General features: G+C 42.0%; 1 protein-coding gene across 1 annotated transcript; it reads right to left on the reverse strand.

Moving 5' to 3' along the window:
• Positions 1 to 1,464: 1,464 nt before the first annotated feature.
• MED7 (mediator complex subunit 7) lies at positions 1,465 to 2,178 on the reverse strand (the record flags this gene model as incomplete). The annotated part of the gene is made up of 1 exon (XM_080698300.1): positions 1,465 to 2,178. The coding sequence occupies exon 1, from the start codon at positions 2,164 to 2,166 to the stop codon at positions 1,465 to 1,467; it is 702 nt and encodes a 233-aa protein (XP_080554426.1). The 5' UTR covers positions 2,167 to 2,178.
• Positions 2,179 to 22,519: the final 20,341 nt, after the last annotated feature.

Below are 22,519 nucleotides of genomic sequence, written 5' to 3' on the forward strand. Positions count from 1 at the left end.
AACAGGGTCTCATTAAGTTGTTGATGGCCTCACTAAGTAGCTGAGGCTGGCTTCGAACCTGTGCTGTCCTGTCTCAGCCTCCCAAGCGCAGGGATTACAAGCGCTCAGCTCCCAACCACATTTTGAGAACCCTGGCCTACAGTGAGAATGGCAGGAGGGATCCTGACACAAGGCTACCTCTCCACCAAGACCTGGAGGCAGGGTGGAGTGGGAGGAGTGAACAAAGTACAGAATAAAAGTTTAAACGAATACAAGTTTATTTCTTGCTCAGTAAAGCCAAATTAGCCAGGAGAGAAACTGTGTTAATGAAAACAGTCCTCACAACTGTTCAAGGACCAAACTGAATATCTATCATCTTCAAGTAGCTTCAAAGCTATCCCAGAGACACCCATCTAAATAACAAGCAGGAGAAAATGGAGGCTCATGCGAGAAATCTAACGGGCAGACCTGGATTCCTACTTACTCCACTGTCTAAATGCAGTCACTGGGCCTCACGCACTTAGGACCCCTTAGCTGGGCAGCCGTATCTCAGCAGTGTATCTCAAAATGCAAAAATCTTTGGCAGACATCTAGCAGTCTCTTCCACCAAAGCCTTTTCCTGTTACTGGTTTCTGGCCTTAAGCAAACCTCAGCTCAGATTTAAAGGAGATGTGTAGTTAACTACTTAGCATCCTCATTATTACAATGAATGCCCAAAACTAAAGCGAACAATGGACGTATTACCTGAGTGACAGGAAAAATAACTTATAGGACCCCCTCACCCCTAAATTCCCGTGCAGGACAGGGAGAAGAGGATGAGATACTGAGTCTACAGGAGTACTCAGGAGAAAAAGTAATTTTTAATTCCACACAGTTCCTCTCTTATGCTACACGACTCTGGGAAGATTAAGCAGAATATTTAATAAGGTCCACAATTTCACATTTATATAGGTCAGTATCTAACCACCATTTTTAAAGCAAATGGCAAATTTACTTTTCAAAGATGAAAGCTTGTTATTACTGAGGATATCTTCAAGTTTTATTACAACTCTAAAACCAGAAATATCCTATACAGCAACACTTTGCTTGTTACTGTGGGGGGGTGTTTGGGATTGAGGACTAAAGGCAGGGGCATTCTACCTCTGAGATATATCCCCAACCCTTGTAAACTTTTGTCTTTTGATGAGAGTCTCCCTACACTGCTATGGCTAACCTTGAACCTGTGATCCCTGTCTCAGCCTCCCAAGTAAGGGATTACAAGCCTGTGCTACCACACCCAGCTGTTAGTTACTCTTAATGTAGGTACACATTTGTCTATGCTTGTTACTCAGTGAAATGACTGCCTGCAACATCTCATAAATGAAAAGCTGGAGTCAAGAAAAAACAACACCTTTATGTGTTTAGTTATGCCTTTTTAAAGACTGTTCAGAGAAAATAAACTAATATATGTCATTTGCCAAAATAAGAAATGAAGAGAAACACCCTTCATGGCCTCTCGTTCATTTCATCAACGAGGACACACAAGGCGGCATCTTTCTCGATAATCTGGTCCTTCCTGTGACCTGAACTTTCCCTTTGTTGCTCATTCTGTCCAGTGCAACTGTTGCCATCATCAGCGTCCATTGGTTCCGTTTTGACTCTGACCCCTGCTTCGGAATGGGGCAGATCATCAGGCAGGGAAGCCAGGCAGTTCTGGATCATCTCAATGACTCGCTCCAGGTGCTTCTGAAACCTCTCGGCCGTTTCAAGCCGCTGCCGTTTCTGGACCTCCATCATGACTCGCAGGGTCTCTCTCGCTTGGTGGGGCCGGTATTCATTTATAAGATGATGCACGTGTACAAAAAGCAGCTTAAGGTCTTCTAGTTTTTCTTCTCGTTTTATACTTCCAGGGCTCCTTATCAGGATATCTAAAAGGTCCAAAAAATTAATAAGAATAGACATATTGAGTTTCCTCAGTTCTTTCTTGTGATCGAACTGCATAGGATGAAGCCGTTCGATGCCCTGACTTTCCAAAGGGCGGATGATAAGATCATCACACTGGAACTGGTTGCCAAACATCATGTAACTGTCTTTTATCGGAGGCGGAGGCTTGGGAGCCAGGCCCTCTTGAATGTTCTCGTCTGTGTATTCCTTGATATACTGCATCGGAGGCGGTGGAAGCGCACTCACTTGTTGAGGTTCACCCATTGTGGAAGATCCGGAGCCTAGAAGAACAGACCATAAAGACTTAGATAAGAGCTTTCAAGACAAATTGTCACATTTAATGACTACAGACAGAATATTCTCTTCTGATAAGTTTGGAGTCTGGGACAAAATGATCTCCTTCGTTTTTCTTCTTTTTTTTTTTGCAGGTCTGGGGATAGAACCCAAGGCATTCAACCTCCAAGCTACACCCCCTGCCCTATTTTTTATTTTGAAACAGGGTCTCACTAAGTTACAGAGTGCCTTACTAAGTAGTTGAGGCTGTCCTCGAACCACGATCCTCCAGTCTCAGCCTCCCAAGTGCTCTGATTACAAGCGTCCGCCACCATGCCCGGCTTCTTAGTTTCTAAAATTAACACTTACAGTAGGGAAAGGTTATAATTCTTTTCTACTTAGGCATTATCAGCCATATGCACATTCTCCTTTCTCTCCTTAATATCTCTATCACCATTAAAAGAATATTCTGAGCTGGGCACAGTGGTGCACACTTATAATTCCAACACTTGGAAGGCTGAGGCAAGAGGAGCGCAGGTTTTCGGCCAGCCTCAGCTTAGTGAGGCACTTCACAACTTAGTGAGACCCTGTTTCAAAGATAAAGAAAAAATAGGTCTAGAGGTGTGGCTTGGAGGTAGAATGCCTTTAGGTTCCACCCCCACGGCCCCCCCAAAAAAATTCTGTAGCATCTTCTCGACTATAAAGAAAATTTTCTGGATTCCACACCCCTATCAGTTAGTTATGCCCCATTTCTCTACTCTTTTCTTAGCCAGAGTACACACGCTGACTTCCAATCTTAAATCACAATCCCCTTCGCTTTCTGCTATAGATTGATTTCCAAAACCAAACACAACTTATAGTTTGACAAAATTAACACTGACTGTTTGGAAAGGGTAGGAAAAACTGGAAATAATTCATTTTTTCATCGATATGAGGGCCGGATAAAATAGAGTATCTATGTAATATAATCATTAAAAAAACAAGGGTAGAAGGGTATCATAAAAACCTATACAAATTATATATATATATATATATATACACACACACATATATATTTCAATTGCTTATAATACTCTTATTTCAGTTGCAAATAGTTAAAATTGAGTTTTTCAAACTTCCATTTTAATGGAAATTTGGATTTACAGAATAGTCTCTCTCTCTCTCTTTTTTTTTTTTTTTTGGTGGTACTAGGGGTGGAACCCAGAGGCTTTCTACCTCCAGGCTATACTCCCAGACCTTTTTTTTAATATATATTTTATTTGGAAACAGGGTCTCACTAAGTTGCTGAAAGCCTCACTAAGTAGCTGAGGCTGGCTTCGAACCCATGCGATCCTCCTGTCTCTGCCTCCCAAGTGCGGGGATTACATACGTGCACCACCATGCCCAGCGAGAAAAGTTAGTCTCTAATATTAAGTTCCCCTTATTTGCTTTATTGGTTTCTCATCGCTTTACCTCTGAACACTTCAGTATATATTCCTGAAACAAGATTGTCCACTTCCAACCACGATGCAATTAACAAAGCCAGACAATTAACACTGATCTGATTCTTCAATATAAATTTTAGACAAGGAGGGCGTGGTGGCGCACAATTGTAATCTCAGTACTTGAGAGGCTGAGATAGGAGGATCACAGGTTTATGACCAGCCTCAGCTACTGAGTGAGGCCCTCTGCAACTTAGTGAGATCCTGTCTCAAAATAAAAAATAGGGGTGGGGGTATAGCTCAGAGGTGGAATGCCTCTGAGTTCAATCCCCAATATCACACACATACACACACACACAAAAAAAAAAAAAAAAAATTTTTTTTAGACAGCCCAGGTTTCACCCCACCCAAGCCCCTTTAGGTTGGAAGTCATTTTGTAAAAGTAATAGACATAGCCCGGTGTGCTGGGGCACGCTTGTCATCCCCGCACTTGGGAGGCAGAGACAGGAGGATCGCGCAGGTTCGAAGCCAGCCCCGCGCGCTGGCTTAGGAGACCCTGTTTCCAAATAAAAATGTAAAAATAGGTCTGGGAGTGTAGCCCGGAGGTACAAGGGCTTCCAGGAACCCCAGTACCACCAAAAAAAAAGTAATAGACATAAAAAGCACATTGTTGGCCAGCCGTGGCGGCACATGCTTGTAATCCCAGTACTTGGTTGGCTAAGACAGAAGGATCGCATAGGTTGAAAGTAAGCTTCAGCTACTTAGTGAGGCTCTCAGCAACTTAGTGTGAACCTGTTTCCAAGTAAAATATAAAAAACTTGTCTGGGGGTTGTAGCCTGGAGATAGAAGGTCCCTGGGTTCCACCCCCAGTACTACACAAAAAAGTGCACATTGTTTTATAACAATTCTATGAATTAAATATATTTCCAACTTAACTTAGAGATGAAGATGCCCAATCTCAAAGTGGGGAAGGATATCCAAAGGCAAAATGGTACATCAGGTCCTTAAAGCTCAAAAGTGCAAACTCTAGTAAACCACTAAGCTTCTAACTGTACAATCAGAACTTGCGATATTACAGGTATCAGGTTTTCCATCGCTTCTTTAGAAAAAACTTTTGAGAACTGAAGAACTACCCCTAAGTATTGTAGCTGGTTTTCAGACTCACACTTTCTGGCCTTTGCTCCGGGATGGAGCGCTGGCTTCACTAAAAGGCAAACCAGAGTCCTGTCTACTGTGAATGGGACCCCTCGCACTGTCCTTTAAGAAATCTCTCCAGCCGGGTACAGTGGTGCACGCTTGGAATCCCAGTACTTGGGGGAGGCTGAGGCAGGAGGATCGCGGTTCGCCCCCAGCCTCAGCTACATAGTGAGGCCCTCCGCAACTGAGTTAGACCCTATTTCAAAGTAAAGAATGAAAAATAGGGCTGGAGGTATAGCTGGGAAGTAGAATGCCCCTGGGTTCCACCCCAGTACCGCCAGAAAAATTAATAATAAAAATAAAAAACCTCTCCAGACGAATATCCTTTAGGCTAGGAATCGACCCCTCCTCCACCCTCCCCACCCCCACAACCCAGCTGATTTCACCGATGGAAGGGGAGGGAGGAGACAAGGACGGTTATTCTCGTTTTACAAAGAGCCAGAGAGGGCAAAGGACTCGCCAAGGCCACACAGCGTGGACACCCAGCGGCCCGGCCAGGGCCCAGGCCTCCCGACCTCCGGCCGGCTCGCGGCCCGACACGGAGGCCGGAGGCTGCAGAGAGCGGAGGCCGGGCTGTGCACCCAGCCTCCAAGAGAGGGGCGGGAGGCCACTCCCGTAGGGATGCGCGGGGAAACCGAGGCAGCGCCTCCGAGGCCGCCCAGACCCAGCCCAACCCAAAGGAAGCCGGCGGCTCGGGAAGGAAAAAATGTGCGCACACCACGGACCCGACCACCCGCCGTCTGCTCACCTTGGTTCTGCGCTTACACTCACAGGCGCCTTCGCTACTGCAGTCGAAACGCGACTTCCGGTTTCCTCCTCCGGAAAAAGCTACGATGCTGTGTTTCGATTGGCTGTAACGGCTGTCCTTTAGCCGCGGTCTAGTCCCGCCTTCGGACCGGCGGCTCGCTACTGCGCCTGCGCATCTCTCCCTCCAGCCCCGCGCCTTCTCTCCCAGGTGTGTCCCGCCGCCCTCTGCGTTTGTTTGGCCAGGTAGCGTCTAGCCGTCTGTAGAGTATATTTCTTTGTACTTTCCGCCAGTAAAAGCAGTAGCTGGTAGTTTTTCCCCACCGTTTTAATTATAACGCTTAAAATTAAGCCTTCCATTGGCTTTACGGTAAAACAAATAGAAAATATGGATAAGCAGGTATCTTTAAAGCTTATATCAACATGACCCCACTGTCAAAAATAATGTTTACAAAAATTAAACGGGGCACTATCTGTTATTTGTATTTACTTTCTCTCTTTTTTTTTTTTTTTTTTTTTTTTTGCGGGCCTGGGGATCGAACTCAGGGGCATTCAACCTCAGAGCTATACCCCCTGCCCTATTTTTTATTCTTTATTTTGAAACAGGGTCTCACTAAGTTACGGAGTGGCTCACTAAGTAGCTGAGGCTGTCCGCGAACTGCGATCCTCCAGTCTCAGCCTCCAGAATGCTGAGATTACAAGCTTGGGCCACCACGCCCGGCTATTTCTTAACATCTATAAATATTTGTGAACATGATTGGAAAAAACATATTCTGGTTTTTTTTCTTTTTCTTTTCTTTTTGCGGTACTGAGGATGGAACCCAGGGGCATTCTACCTCCGAGCTACACCCCCAGCCCTATTTTTTATTCTTTATTTTGAAACAGGGTCTCACTGATTTGCAAAGGGCCTCACTAAGTAGTAGCTGAGGCTGGCTGCGAGCCGTGATCCTCCTGTCTCAGCCTCCCGAATGCTGGGATTACAAGTGTGTGCCACAACACCAGGCTCTGAACCTCCATTTCTTCACCATCCTTGAGCTTTTATTGTCATTTAGGAATTCGGAGATGTCTATTATATGTGCAGGCCACAAATTGCCAAGTGAAAAAGTTTGATTGGGAGTTATTCTCACAAGAAGTGTCACAAATTTCTAAATTCATGGGAGTCTTAAAGCACATTGCACATAAAAGATAAGATTATTCCAATAAAAGTTATCAACTTTATCTCCTAAAAAATAAGATTCTTGCCGGGCGTGGTGGTGCACGCTTGTAATCCCCGTGCTTGGGAGGCTGAGACAGGAGGATCGCGCAGGTTCGAAGCCAGCCTCACCTGCTTAGTGAGGCTCTCAGCAACTTAGTGAGACCCTGTTTCCAAATAAAATAGAAAATGGGTCTGGGAGTATAGCCCGGAAGTAGAAAGCCTCTGGGTTCCACCCCCAGTACCACCAAAAAAAGAAAATAATAATAATAATAAGAAGAAGAAGAAGAAGAAGATTCTTTTATTTTATTTTTTTAAACTATTGTAGATAATTCCAAATATAATTAATAATTCCAAATATAATTCCAAATATAATTAGAGACTCCAAGCCACCCAACTTCAGTAATTATCTTCCCATAGACATCATTTCATCTCTATATCAGCATGCGTATCTAGATGTCTTTTTCATATATAATCATAGGATCATTGTCTTATTTTAAACAAACTAATAATTCTTTCATATAAACAGCTAGCAGATCTGTATTTGAATTCTAATTATCTTAGGCTCCACAGAAGGCCTACCCTTTTTGATTGTCTGATGTGTCTTTTAATCACCTTTTAATCTAGAGGTTCCTCCCCCATCCAAACCTTTCCCCCACTTCAGTTTTTCTAGGTCATTCTATTCCACCTGTCAAGAGAATTTGCCACACTAGATCATACGCACTCCCCTAGGACTCGCTTCTCAAACCACTTCCTAGTCGTATATGATCCAGCTGATAACATCCAGGTGATAGTAATGTGGGCCTGAAACACCCCCTCCTGTCAGCTCCTCACACCCCTGTGTCCAGCTGTATGAGATAATCTTTACTCAGCTGCAAAGGTTGAATCCAAGGAGAATTCTTTTTCTCCTAAAACCGCCATACCAACCTTTCCTGTATTAGGTCTATTTAAAATAAGTACAGCCTCCCATTTTACTAATTTTCACCATTCCCGCTGCGATGATTCCAGTCCACTCCATCCTTTCTCACTTAGACTCCTGAAAGAGCCTCCCAAGTAGTTTTCTACTTCTATATATATATTTTTTTCTTTTAGCAGTACTGAGGCTGGAACCCAGGGGCACTCTACCTCTGAGCTACACCTCCAGCCCTATTTTTTATACTTTATTTTGAAACAGGGTCTCACTGAGTTGCAAAGGGCCTCACTAAGTAGTAGCTGAGGCTGGCTGTGAACCGTGATCCTCCGGTCTCAGCCTCCTGAACACTGGGATTACAAGCGTGCGCCACCACGCCTGGCTTCCACTTCTATTTTTTGGTCCTCTTTGGTGTCTGTTTACCACACTGTCTTAAAATGTAAGACAAGCTGACAAGCTGGGCGTGGTGGCACACGCTTGTAATTCCGGCATTTGGGTGGCTGAAACAGGAGGATCGCGGTTTGTGGCCAGCCTCAGCTACTTAGACCCTTTGCAACTCAGACCCTGTTTCAAAATAAGGAATAAAAAAATAGGGCTGGGGGTGTAGCTCAGAGGTAGAATGTCCCTGGGTTCCATCCCCAGTACTGCAAAGGGAAAAAAAAAAAAAAGTAAGACAGATCCTATCATTCCTCTATGCAAAATTTCCCATGGCTTTCTGTTATATTTAGAATAAAATTTAATGTCCTTACCATGGCTTATGTAAAACCCTACAAAATCTAGTCTTTCACTGTCTCTCAGATCCATGCTCACTCTTCTCCAGCGGCACTGGTTTGCTTTCTTTCTCTCAAAATTGTCCAGCACCTCCCTTCCCCGGGGCCTCTGCCTCTGCCTGCAGCACTCCATCTGGAGATAGTCACATGCCTCACTCCCCACTTTATTCAGGTCTCTGGACAAATATGGTTGAATTCTTCCCTGGCCACCGAAAAAGGTAGCATGATACTGATAATGCCCTTGGAGGGTGCCCCAAAACCCCTTTATACATATTCTATATTCTTCATAGAACTCATTGTTAACTGAAACCATCTCAGTGTAGGATATTTGTTTGAGTCTTTCAACCCAATGCAAAGTTTATAAACAGGCCCTTTGTCTGTTTATATCACTCTAGGTATATTCTTAGCACCTAGAGCATAAATTCCCCAACTTATTGGCTTTACTGCCTCCTATTCAGAAAAAAATATTTTTTTTTTTTTTATTTAGCTCCTCCCTGGGTGACTTCATTGCCCAGCCCTCCAAAGAGACCCCTAGTGGATGACTCATGCCACATATAGTTCCAAACCCTATATGTATTTATTTTACTTTTTCCTAAAGGCCATACCTAGGATCAAGTGCGGTAAGATAATAACAATAACTAAGAATAATTACACCATTGTGCTGTAATCAAAGTTAATGCGGTCCCCCTCCAATTTTGTTATACTTTGATTTTTTTTCACTGAAATAAAAAAAGCACTTTACAGCTTCTCTTTCACCTATTTGAATTGCTAGCATCACTCCTCTTGCACTTTGGGGGCATTTTTATGTAAAACAAGAATTGCTTAGCTGAGTGTGTTGATATACACTTGTAGTCCTACTACTTGGGAGGCTGAGAGACAGGAGGATTGCAGGTTCATGGCCAGCCTCAACAACTTTGTGAGGCCCTCCACAACTCAGTGAGACCCTGTTTCAAAATAAAGAATAAGCCAGGCGTGGTGACACACGCCTTTAATCTCAGCATTTGGGAGGCTGAGACAGAAGGATCACGGTTTGAAGACACACTCAGCTAGTACTTAGGCCCTCCGCAACTCAGTGAGACTTTGTTTCAAAATAAAGAATAAAAAATCTGGCTGGGGGTGTAGCTCAGAGGTAGAATGCCCCTGGGTTCCATCCCTAGTACTGCAAAATAAAGAAAGGAAGGAAGGAAAAAAGAATAATAAATAGGGCTGAGGGTGTAACTTGGCTGGAGAATGTCCCTGGGTTCAGTCCCCAGCCCTGAAAATAAAAAGTACTGCAATACTCTATCTGATAACCAATAACGGCTACTGAGTGACTAAGGGGCAGGTAGTATATACAACATGGATACTCTGGACAGAGGGGTCATTCGCATTCTGAGCGGGCCGGAGCTTGGAAGCACTGACATTGCATCATGCTATTCAGAATGTTGCACCATGTAAAACTTATAAATTGCTTATTTCAAAGTTGGGGATTTATTTCAGTGGTAGAGCATTTGCCTAGCAAATATAAGACTCCGTGTCCAACCCCAGGCACCAAATAAAAATTAGTTGTTTATTTCTGAAATTCTTTATTTAATATTTGCACACTGTGACAGACCGTGGCAACTGAAACCACAGAAAGTGAATCTTCGGATAAGTACGGACTAATATATAGTTATAGTCATCAAATGAATGCATCGTGTGACCTAGATGGCTAGGCCGCAGTCTGTTCAGCAAAGCTCCCTTGTGTGAACTTACTTTCCTCTCGGTTCTTTTAAGGGGCATTCTACCTTCGAGCTATACCCCCAGCTCTATTTTTTATTTTTTATTTTGAAACAGGGTCTCATTGAGTTGCAAAGGGCCTCAGCTAAGTAGCTGAGGCTGTCAGTGAACCATGATCCTTCTGTCTCGGCCTCCAAATGCTGGGCTTACAAGTGTGCACTACCACACCCCGCTTACCACGTTGAATTTTTAGAAGTTAGATTTATTGAGGAATAATTTGTGTATAGTAAAGTTAAATTTAGGTGGACAATTATATGAGTTTTGATGATTTTATACTGGCATATAGCCACCACTACCGGAATTAGCATAGAATATTTCCAGACAATGTTTGTACCCCTTTTATATTCAATTTCCCTCCTTTGCCTCAACCTCTAGTTATCACTGATCTGATTTCTGTTCATCTATTTTTACCATTTCCAGGATGTTACATAAATGGACTAAGGGAGTATGTAAGACTCTTCTGACTTTTTTTTTTTTAACCTAATGTAAGGCTGTGGCCAAAATAACCCGACAAGAACAACTTCGAGGAAGAAGGATTTATTTTGGCCCACAGTTTCAGAGACTCCAGTCCATGGTTTTTTGTTTTTGTTTTTGTTTTTGCCATAAGTATCTTTCCTTTGGTCAACTGTCCATTTAGACTTTTTTTGTTGTGATGGTGGTACTGGGGATGGAAGCCAGGTGCTTTCTACCTCCAGACTACACCCCAGACCTGTTTTATATATTATTTGGATACAGGGTCTCACTAAGTTGCTGAGAGCTTTACTAAGCTGCCGAGGCTGGCTTTGAACCTACGATCCTCCTGTCTCAGCCTCCCAAGTACTGGGCTTACAAGTGAGCGCCACCACGCCCAACTCATAGTTTTCTTTCATGATGCATGTTTTCTGTGCCCCAGCATAATTTGTTGGTCTCTCATTGGTAACTATCATTGGTAGACTGACTCATAAATAGTCATCTCTGAGCTTAGTTAGTTACATTATATCTATGACTTGTTGGCCAATCCAGGTAGAAGAATTAGAAGCTAGCTCATTGAAATTATCACATCCAGTACCTGCTTCTTCTTATATGGGGCATTCTACCTCTGAGCCACACCCCCAGTCCTATTTTATTTATTTTATTATTTTTTTTTTATTTTTTATTTTTTTATTTATTTTTTGCAGGCCTGGGGATGGAACCCAGGGGCATTCGACCTCCGAGCTACACCCTCTGCCCTTTTTTATTATCCTTTATTTTGCCTATTTTTTTATTCTTTATTTTGAAACAGGGTGTCACTAAGTTGCAGGGGCCTCACTAAGTAGCTGAGGCTGGCCTCGAACCTGTGATCCTTCAGTCCCAGCCTTCCAAGTACTAGGATTCCAGATGTGCATCACCATACTCGGCCTATCATTTGATTTTTATCAGCTACATATATTATTCAAATGATGCACTCTCATATCATCGCTAGTGCGTTTTCCCCTGAAGTCTGTGCTGTAATTTCAATCCCCAATCACTATTTTTGGTTATTGTTGTTGCTTCTTTGGGACAAACGATCTCTTCACCCACAAGGATCTCAACCTACCTGCAGCCTGCTGGTGGGAGGGAAGGTGCGCTCGGCTTTGCTCACTACCTTTTCTTACCAGCAGGGGGCAGCAGTAACCCTGACATTTGGGGACTATTGTATCTTCAGTTTCAATTTTCTTTCATAACAGAAAAGACTTGCGTCCCCCACATGGGGTCCCACTGAACGACATTGTCGGTTATTTTCTGCAGGATGAAGAACTTCAAAGGGGTTTAGAATCCTGCCCTAAGGCAAGTAGATCCTTTCGGATTATTTGCCGCAGCTATTATTATTAACGTCTATTTACGTTATGATGTGGAATTTCACCCAAGAGAATATTAGCCAGGCCGTTATCACACCTGTTCTTCAGATAGGCACAAAATCTACCCATTTTATTGGTTGGATGATTGATTGACTTTTTTCTATATTGTAAAAAGATCTAGGCTATATTCATCCCATTTTAGGTCCCTTTTTTTGTGTGTTTATTTGTTTTTGCAGTACTGGGGATGGAACTCAGGTGCATTCTACCTCTGAGATATAACCCCAGCCCTAATTTTTATTCTTTAGTATGAGGCAGGGTCTCACTGATTTTCAAAGGGCTTCACTAAGTACCTGAGGCTGGCAGAGAACCACGATCCTCCTGTCTTGGCCTCCCCGATGCTGGAGCACACCTAACTAGGCACGAACCTCCGAAATCTGAGCCAAATAAACCTTCCCTCATCTAAGTTTTTCTTGTCAAGGATCTTGGCCACAGTCATAAAACATCTTCCCAAACCACATCCCACACCGGAGTGGCAGAGTTATGATACATCATTAAGACTGCAAGTCCTCGGTTCATGTTAGGGTTCACTCTTGGTGGCTGTGCATTCTGTGGATGTTTAGAGATGTTTAATGACATTTAGCCACGATTCTAGAACCATACAGAGTAGGTTCACTCTCCTAAGAACCCCCTGAGCTCCACCTAGCCATGCCCCCACCCAGGGAAATCACTGGCTCTTTACTCTTTTCATGGTTTTGCTTGTTCTTGATAGTCACGTAGTTGGAATCATACAGTACGTCGCATTTTCTGATTGGCTCCTTTCACTTAGCAATATGAAATCAAGGTCCCCCATTTATTTGGGGGGCTTCATAGCTAAGTACTTTTTTATCACTTCATAATATTCCGTTGTCTGGATATACACATGTTTATCCATTACCCCACTGAAGGATATCTTGGTTGCTTCCAGCCTTCCAGAACTATTTTTCCAAAAGAATATGAGCCGGGCGTGGTGGCGCACGCTTGTCATCCCCGCGCTTGGGAGGCGGAAACAGGAGGATTGCGCTGGTTCGGAGCCAGCCTCGCTGGCTTAAGAGACCCTGTTTCCAAATAAAAATATAAAAATAGGTCTGGGAGTGTAGCCCGGATGTAGAAGGGCCTCCAGGAACCCCAGTACCACCAAAAAAAAAAAAAAAAAAAAAATCCCATCAACAGTGTTCTTTTACCCCCCACATTGTTGCCAGCTTTTGTTTTGTTTTGTTTTTGTTTTAAGACCCAGGTTTTCCTGTGTTGTTCAAGCTGGCCTCAAATTCCTGGACTCAAGTGATCCTCCAGACGGACCAGCCTCCCAAGTAGCTAGGACTACTCCAGGTGAGTGCCACCATGCCTGGCTTCCGCTTGTCTTCATTCTCTAACCAGGATCAGTAAAAGGGAACATGTTTTTTAATATTGATGAAACTCAAATTATTATTTTTTATTTGTAGATCATGCCTTTGATATTAAAGACACTTTTTTCTAATCCTACATTCTAAAGATGTGTCCTATGTTTTTTCCTATATAATTTATGGTTTTACATCTTATTTCAGTCTCAAGTTTTCAAGCTCAGTATTTTATTTTATTTATTTTTTTTATTTTTTTTATTATTTTTTTATTTTTTGGTGGTACTGGGGTTCCTGGAAGCCCTTCTACCTCCGGGCTACACTCCCAGACCTATTTTTACATTTTCATTTTTGGAAACAGGGTCTCCTAAGCCAGCGCGCGCGGCTGGCTTCGAACCTGCGCGATCCTCCTGTCTCTGCCTCCCAAGCGCGGGGATGACAAGCGTGCGCCACCACGCCCGGCTTAAGCTCAGTATTTTAATAAGGTGTGAAGCTTATTAAAGGTTTACTTTTTTCCCTATCAATGTCCAGTTGCTCCAGCACCACATGTTGGGAAGCTCTCTTTCTCCTATTTCATAAAAATATCAACCATATTTGTATATATCTATTTCCAGGTAGACCATTCTGTTCCAGTAAGTTGTGCGTTTTATTTCTTCATCTATATTGTGTAGTCTTGATTACTATAACTATTAAGGCTTGACATTAGGTAGACTCGTTCTCATTTATTTTATTATTATTATTATTAATACTATTTTTGAGGTACTGTGGATGGAACCCAGGGGCATTCTATCTCCCAGCTACATCCCTAGCCCTATTTCTTATTCTTTATTTTGAAACAGGGTCTCACCGAGCTGCAAAGGGCTTCACTAAGTAGCAGCTAAGGCTGTCCTCAAAGCATGATCCTTCTGTCTCAGCCTCCTGAATGACGGGATTACAGGTGTGCACCACCACGCCCAACTCTCCCACTTTATTATTTTTTTCACATTTATTCTCACCAATATTACTTCTCTCCCCTTTCATATAAAATTTAAGATAATCTTGTGTATATCTATAAGATATTTTGCTGTGATTTTAAGAGATATCCTGTTTAACATATGTCAGTTTTGGAAAAGCTGACATTTTTACGAGGTTGAAACTTTCAGTCCTTGACCTTGATATGTCTCTCCATTGACTTAAGTCTTCATCAATTTCTTTCCTCAGTTGTGTTATGGTTTATAGCATAATTTTTTTTTTAGATTTATAAATTTTTTAGCAATCATAAATGGAATTTATTTTAGTTTTGGTGTTCACGTGTGCTAGTATGTAGACATACAATTGACTTGGTGTTCTATGAATTTGGTGAAATTATTTATCAACTCTAGGAATTTTTTTGTAAATACCTTGGGGTATTCTACCGGCAATTTTATTTCTTCCTTTCCAATCTGTGTGCCTTGTTTTGTCTTCTTACCTATTGCACTATTACTATTAAAACTTGCAGCGCTGTGTTAAATAAGAGTGATAGGTGGACGTCCTCACTTTGTTCTTGATCTTAGAGGAAAAGCATTCAGCCTTTCATCATTAGATGTTATGTTAGCTGAAGTTCTTCATGGATGCTCTTTATCAAACTGAAGAAATTCTTCCTATTTTTATTTATCTGAAAATAGTTATTATGAACAAGATTTTGTCATGTACCTTTTTTACACTGTCTGGTATGATTATGTATTTTTTTTTCTTCTGTAGCCTCTTAACATGGTAAATTACAAAAAGTGGTTCGGGATTTTGAGATTAATCTTGAACTGCTGAAATAAACCCCACTTGGTCATGTATATAAGTATTTTTATATGTTTCTGAATTCTCTTTACTGATATTTTGTTAGTAATTTCTACCTCTATATTCATGAGGGGTATTGAACTACTATTTTCTTTGTTATGCTGTATTAGTTTTAGTATCAGGATAATACTAACTTTATTAAGTGAATTGAGTAATATATATTGAGGTACTGGGGAGGGAACCCAGAGGCATTCTACCTCCAAGATACACCTCCAGCCCTATTTTTTTATTCTGTATTTTGAAGCAAGGTCTTGCTAGGTTGACAAGAATCTCACTACTTGATGAAGTTGTCTTCCAACCTGCGATCCTCCTGTTTCAGCCTCCCAAGTACCAGGATTACAAGCGTGCTCACCACACCTGGTGAGTATTCTATATTCTTGAGGAGATTGTGTAAAATTGGTAAAAGTTTATAAAGTACTTCTTTAAATTGTTGGTTGAAATATCCATTGAAACTGTCTTGGTCAGGAAATTTGTTTTAAGAGCATTTTTAAATTACTGCGTCAGTTTCTTCAAAAGTTTTATAATATACCTCTCTGTGGTCATTTTCTTTGCTCTGTAGTCTATTTTTTAATTAGTATAGTGATTTCTGCTTTCCTTTGATTAATGCTTTCATGATATATTTTTTCATTTTTTTTACTTTCAATATGCCTACATCATTATATTTGATTTGAAATAATTTTTCTCTTGACAGCATGTAGTCAGATTATGGCTTTTGGTTTGCCTGTCAATATCTGCCTCTTGATTGCTATTATTTAGATCGTTTACATTTAGTGTGATATTAGTATGTCAACAATGCCATTTTGTTTTTTGGTTTTTTTTTCCTCTATGTATTTGTTTCTAGTTGCTTTTTCCTGCCTTCTATGGGTTACTTGAATATTTTTCTAGAATTCTTCTTTGAAGTATATATATATATATATATATATATATATATGATTGTATATTAATATATACATACAATATATATTATATAAAATCGGATTGTATATTAATATATACATATCAAAGGTGTACATATACTTTTCAGTCTAGTCATATTATCATTTTAAAGACTTAAATGAGATGCAAAAGCTTTACCTCTCTTTATTTCCCTTTTATATTCCCCATTTATTTGTTTGTTTGTTTGTTTATTGGTACTGGGGATTGAACCTAGAGGCATTCTACTTCTGAGCTATACTCCCAGCCCTATTTTATTTCTTATTTGGAAAGCAGGTCTTACTAGGTTCCCGAGAGTCTCACTGAGTTTCCTACGCTGGCCTTAAAACTACAATCCTCCCATCTCAGCCTCCCAAGTACTGGGATTGCAAGCATGTGCCACCACACTCGGCAATATTCCCCAGTTTGAATATATTAATGTTAGGTATTTTCTTGACAAACATTTAGAACCAGCCAGACACCATCATAAACTTGGCTCAACCCTAATTGAAAAAATGTTAAAGAAGAAAAACTGATTGTATCTTCTTAATTTTTTCATCTTCCATCACCTTCCAAGATCTACCCTCATTTTTAAAATTTTTAATTATTTTTTCAAAGGCATTTTCTTTTCTTTTTAGATAACTTCCATTAGCCACTCTTTTAGGTCCTCTGGCGATACTTTTTGTTGTTCTTTCCTGATCATTTCTGAAGGACAAGTTATCTGGGCAAAGGATTCTGTGTTTTCAGTTTTTTTCCTCTTGGCACTTGAAAAATAGCAGCCACTTGCCTTTGTTTTCCATTGTTTCTGATGAAAAAATTGTCATTTGAATTGCTGCTCCTTATAGATAAGTGTCATTTTTCCTCCGGTTGATTTTAATGCTTCTTGGTTTACTGAGTTTAATTATGACTTGTCTGAGTGTGGGTTTCTTGGAGTTTATCCTCTTTGGTATTCACTTACCTTATTGGAAAAATTTTACCAGATTGGATCTTTAATTTTACCACATTACATCTTTTGTTATAGTACCACAGGTTCCTAGGCCTTAAGTCCCTAAGCCTTTTTTTTTTTCAATCAGTTTTCTCTGACTTTTTTTAGATTGGGCAATTTTTATCATTTTCTTTTTCAGCTTGTTAATTATTTTATCTTCTCCATCCATTATACTGTTAAGGCCAACCACTTGGCTTTTTTTCATTCACCTATTAAATTTTCTATTCTAAATTTTTTGTTTTATTCTTTTTTACATCTTCTGTCTCTTTGCTGAAACTTTATCTTTCTTTTCTGAAGATTTTTTTTATTTGTTTCAAGAATATTTTATATTCCTAATTTCTTTGTCATGGATGCTTTAAAATCTTTATCAAACTGGATGTGGTGGCACAATCCTGTAATCTCAGTACCTGGGAGGCTGAGACAGGAGGATCACAGGTTTGAGAACAGCCTCAGCAAGTACTGATATTCTCATCAACTGAGCAAGACCCTGTTTCTAAATAAAAATAAGGTGGTCATGTAGCTCAGAGGTAGAATGCCCTAGGTTCAATCCCTGGTACCATAATAAATAAAAAGTAAATAAATGCATACATACATAAAATTTGTCAGGTAATTCTAACATCTCTGTTATCTTGTTTTTTTAAATCTATAGATTGATTATCTTTTTTCATTCGGCTTTAGATCTTCCTGCTTCTTCTGTATACTAGACTTTAAATGACGAGTGAGATATGGTTGAAGACTAAATGTCACTGCATTATGTAAGGAGCTGGGGCTTAAACATTCTGTGACGAGCTTCTCACAGTACTGTAAGAGGCAAATGGAGGCGCCCCACCCCCTCGATACTGCTATAGATCCATGGTTCCCTGTGGCCTCAGTTCATACCCCCAGATGTTGGGTCTTCTCATTACTGCTGGGCAAAAGGTTTACTGCAGCTATGTGGAAGTCAGTCTAACCCGTCTGCTTTTGAATAAGCAGTGAATGAGTACCATCATCCCTGGGATATTTGTTTTCTTTTTTATATCTACATGTTCTAAATATTTGAGATTTATATATGTTATTTTTTTCAATAAGAAAACATACTCATTTAAAACCCAAATGCTGCATTGTGCTTTTTCAGGCTACCACCATCTCTTTGCACAAGGTTAGTGGAGGGAGGAGGAGATGACTCCAGCATCACACTAACGTAGTGTGTATCACACTAATGCAGCCTCATAGGCTGTATTCTCTAGGAAACAGATATTTGAGACGCAGGTGTGGGAAAGAAGTATCCTTAGAATCAGCATCCGAGGAGAGAATGAGGCCTGTAGAAGTCAGCTCCTACAATGGCTTTGCAGGGAACTCTGGAAAGAGAAGAACCCATCTAAGCCAGCCGCGGTGGTACTGAGATGGCCAGAGCTTCCTGTTCCACCTTGTCCTGGCCTCAGTGTGGAACTCTGGAAGACCATCACCTTGCCTGAGGGAGTTTGTTGCAGCTGAGGCAGTTTCCATAGTTACCGTCAGCCAAAGGCAACACTCCCAGCACCTGGGGCTGCACGTCTTCTGTGGTGTATCACCGTGTCCACCCTACAGGGCTGTCACCAATGGGAAGCTGTCTTTGGAAACATCTCTTTTAATCTTATTTTATAGATGCTGCTGCAAAAGATAGGAAGTGACACGATGTCACCTATTAACATCGCCCTTCCCAAGTACTTCTCAGAGTAACGGCTGTGGTCCTTACAAAGGACACACCTGACCAAGCCATCCCCCAACTTATACTGCTTCACTGGCTGCTCCTTCCACTAAGGTCAGGAGTTAAAACCCCTTCTATATACCTGAAAGCTTTGCGTAGCCTGTCACCGGCTCTTTTTTCCAGCATCTGTCTTACCATCCACACCCTGCCTGCCCATGTGCACCACGGCCCACCTTCAACACGCTGAGGCACTTTCCTCCTTCCTACCATAGCATTCATTTCCCATGCTTAAAGACTCCATTTCCAGCACGACAACCTTACAAACAATCTCATGTTACTGTAGGCCAAAGATTTTTTGTTGTTGTTTTCTTTGTACTTAGGTGTGTATGCCACACTTTAAATTGGGGGCACCAGTTGGTAATCAGCCATTATATGGCCTGATGACACTGCAGCCACAGAATTGCTACCCTCGGGATGAATATTGCTGTTACACATATTGGCCCCTTGAAGGGCCTCGAGAAGCCCTTCAAGGGGTAAGGATGCATAGATGCCGAAGACAGGACTAGGAGGACCAAAGATAATGCCATGATCTGCATGATCCTTGGGTTAACAGCTGAGAGTATTCAGGTCTGGCATGGCAGTAAATCTGGAACTTTGGGCCAAAGGCTTGGATATAATTCTTCCTCCTCCTCCTCCTCCTCCCCATCCCCCTCCCCCTCCCCGTTCTTCCCTTCTCCTCCTCCTCTTCCTCCTCCTTCTCCTCCTCCTCCTTCTTCTTCCTTCTCCTCCTCCTTTTCCTCTTTCTCTTCTTCCTCCTCTCCTCCCCTCTTCTTCCTCCCTTCTCCTCCTGCTTCTCCTCCTCCTCTTCCTCCTCCTCCTCCTCCTCCTCCTCCTCCTCCTCCTCCTCCTCCTTCTTCTCCTCCTCCTCCATCTTATTCTTCTGGGCAGGGGATTGGACCTGGCACATTCTACCCCTGAATAACACCTCCAGACCTATTTTTTTTTTAACTTTACCAAAAATTCTCGCTAATTTGCTGAGACCAGGTTGCTGAGGCTGGTTGTGACCTGCAATCCTGTCTCGGCCTCTCAAGCACTGGGATTACAAGTGTGCACCACCACACCGGGCTGTTTCCTCTCTCTTCTACTCTGTGTGCCAACCCCTTGTGTTCCCCGGGCCTTCCCCAAAGGCCCTCTCTTAACTTTCTTTAAAATGTGCCTTTCTGTGCAAGTGTTACCTACAAGCATATCTGGATTCCTGTTGCGTATGAGTCTTTGTAAATTAAAAATCACAAGGTGGGATTTTTCAGCCACTCACCAGAATAACTGATCAGAGTTCCCTTTGATACCACACCACTCCTCAGAATACCTCCTTTTGACTTTCCCCATTTTCCTACACACATTTGCTCTTCAGAGAAGGTTCCTGAGTTTTTCTGTAAACCCAGCCTTTATCCTGGTAGATTCTACTGTCGTGGAAGAATATAAGCCAAGAACTGCAAGGCTGGTCAGGTTTCTGCCACCCAGGCTCATACACACACACACCTGCTTCCCACAATCCTATTTCTCAGCCCCAGTGGCTATTGTGGAAAATTTAATGATGTTCATGGACTTATGAATTTAGCATTTTTCTAAACTTAGAGCAAAATATAGTTTTTGTAGTAGAGATTTAAAAATTTATCATCTCCTTTCTAGTGCAGCCTAACTTTTTTTTATTCTTAGGAATTACAGACCTGATACACACAGAATTTACACAGTTCCTTGATACACGGCATGCGAGGCCATTCTATTATTTTCATTTTTATATTTTTTAATATTTTTATTGCTGCATTGTAATTATGCGTCTCAACGGGGTCCAAATTCATACAAACAGACACGTGCACAGGTCTTGGTGTGATTCCCTTCAGGTCCCACCCAACACCACCCCTCCCCATACGTAACAGCTTGATTGGTGGTGGCCTCCATACATGGACGCAGCATCATTTGAACTCTTTCTCTCATCGTCCTCCCCCATCTCCCTCTTCCTCTCCTTTCACGATTCTACTGGGCGCTCTCCTCAACTGTCTAGAGTCCCTTTCGTTTCCTAGTTACTCTGAAGCAACCCTTGACTTGCTGTGACTAATCCCCCTTAACATAATATGCTCTATTCCCGTCCATTTCCTCTAAATAACATGATTTTGTTGTTCTTTCTGGCTGAGTCAAATTTATTATCTTTTACTATTTCACCTTTATTTTTCTTTTTTGCATGGCTGGGGGGTCAACCTGGAGCCTCATGCCTGCTTGCAAGTACTGTAGCTCTGAGCTCCACCCTACCCCCTAGTGTTTCTTAACAGTATATGTAAACATTTTCCATATTTCTGTATTCTGAATGTTATTTTTATGTCACTTAGAATTTTCAGTGTATACTTATTATGGAAAGATATATCTTTTGGAATGATTGTCGTAAGTCTCCCCTGGGCACCTATAGAAAGAAAAAGGAAATGAGTGTGAAATAAGTTGATAAAGGTATATTTGGGGCAACGACCATGGCATGCGGTGCCACTTGGATGACAGTGATTTAAAAGCCACGCTGACTTCGGAGATGTCAGAGTAGAGATGCGATACTACAGGTGCAGGTGAGCCCCACTCTGCTGGGACCTGCTGCGTGCCCCTCTCACGCCGCGCGCCCCTCTCACGCCGCGCGCCCCTCTCACGCCATGCACCCCTCCTATTCCCTCTGCAAATCAGCCACTCTCTTGAGCCTTTTCTTTACTGTAACTTCCTCTATCTTTCTATATGTTTTCAGCCAACTTTATCTTGTTCTTGAACCGATAGTATTCTATGGTATGTATTTTTATTTTATTATTCAACAGTATGGAAGATATATTCTAAGGTGAACGACCGCTATTCACCTCCCCTGTAGTGTACTAATATACCTTGCAGGTATATACCACAGTTTATCTTTCTCCTATTTGATGAGCATTTGAGCTATTCTCAGGGTTTTCGAATTGCAAATTATTTTACTGTTGCTATTTAAACATTCTCCTAATTGTCCCCTGGCTTTTGAGAGTTTCTCAAGGGTATGTACGTGGGAAGAAAGAGGATGGTTAAGATTAAATCGGGGCTTAGCCCGCTTTTTCTCTAGGTAGTAGTATTTTGCATTCAGCAGTCCATATGATCCCTGTGGCAACAATGCAAAATCTGCCATTTTAGTTTGAAAGCAGCCATAGATGTTATGCAAATGAGTAGGTGGGCCTCTGTTCTAATAAAACTTTATTTACAAATCAGGCAGTTGCCAAGCTTTAGCCTTCTGAACATGATCAGCCAATTCCTGATGTAGGCAATAGATTTCCCTATTTCCATTGCCTCCAAATGCTGCTGCACCCTCTCCTCCTTCCCAAGGGGGTATATGAGGACTGTCTCTGCTCAGTCTCTTGGCTGGGTTGAATGTCCACGTTCACAGGCCTTCAAGGAGAAGGGGAGAGTGGACATGGGGAAGTGGTGGTGGTGCCTCCTGCCCATAGTCTGTGGCCGCCATAGTCTTAGGGACCCAGAGTCAGAAAGGGGGGAAGCCCTGGCCTCCACATAGGCTCAGCAGGGCCCGGGGCTGGCAGACTTCACCTGTCTGGAGCAGAATTAACATCACAGAAGCCACTGTGAGGTCACTGCCAAGCTGTGGGACAGATAAAGTCAAACAGAAAACAGCTGAGTTCTTTCAGAGTCGTATGACCTTTATTATTTAAACTACAGCCAAGAAGGCTGGTATTGGCTCACTGGGGGTACTTCCCTGAGCCCTGGTCTGTGGTCTGTGGCAGCAGCTCCCTGCCCTGGCTCCGAT

Source organism: Muscardinus avellanarius (assembly GCF_963383645.1).
Source record: "Muscardinus avellanarius genome assembly, chromosome: 7".
In the NCBI taxonomy this organism is placed as follows: domain Eukaryota; kingdom Metazoa; phylum Chordata; class Mammalia; order Rodentia; family Gliridae; genus Muscardinus; species Muscardinus avellanarius.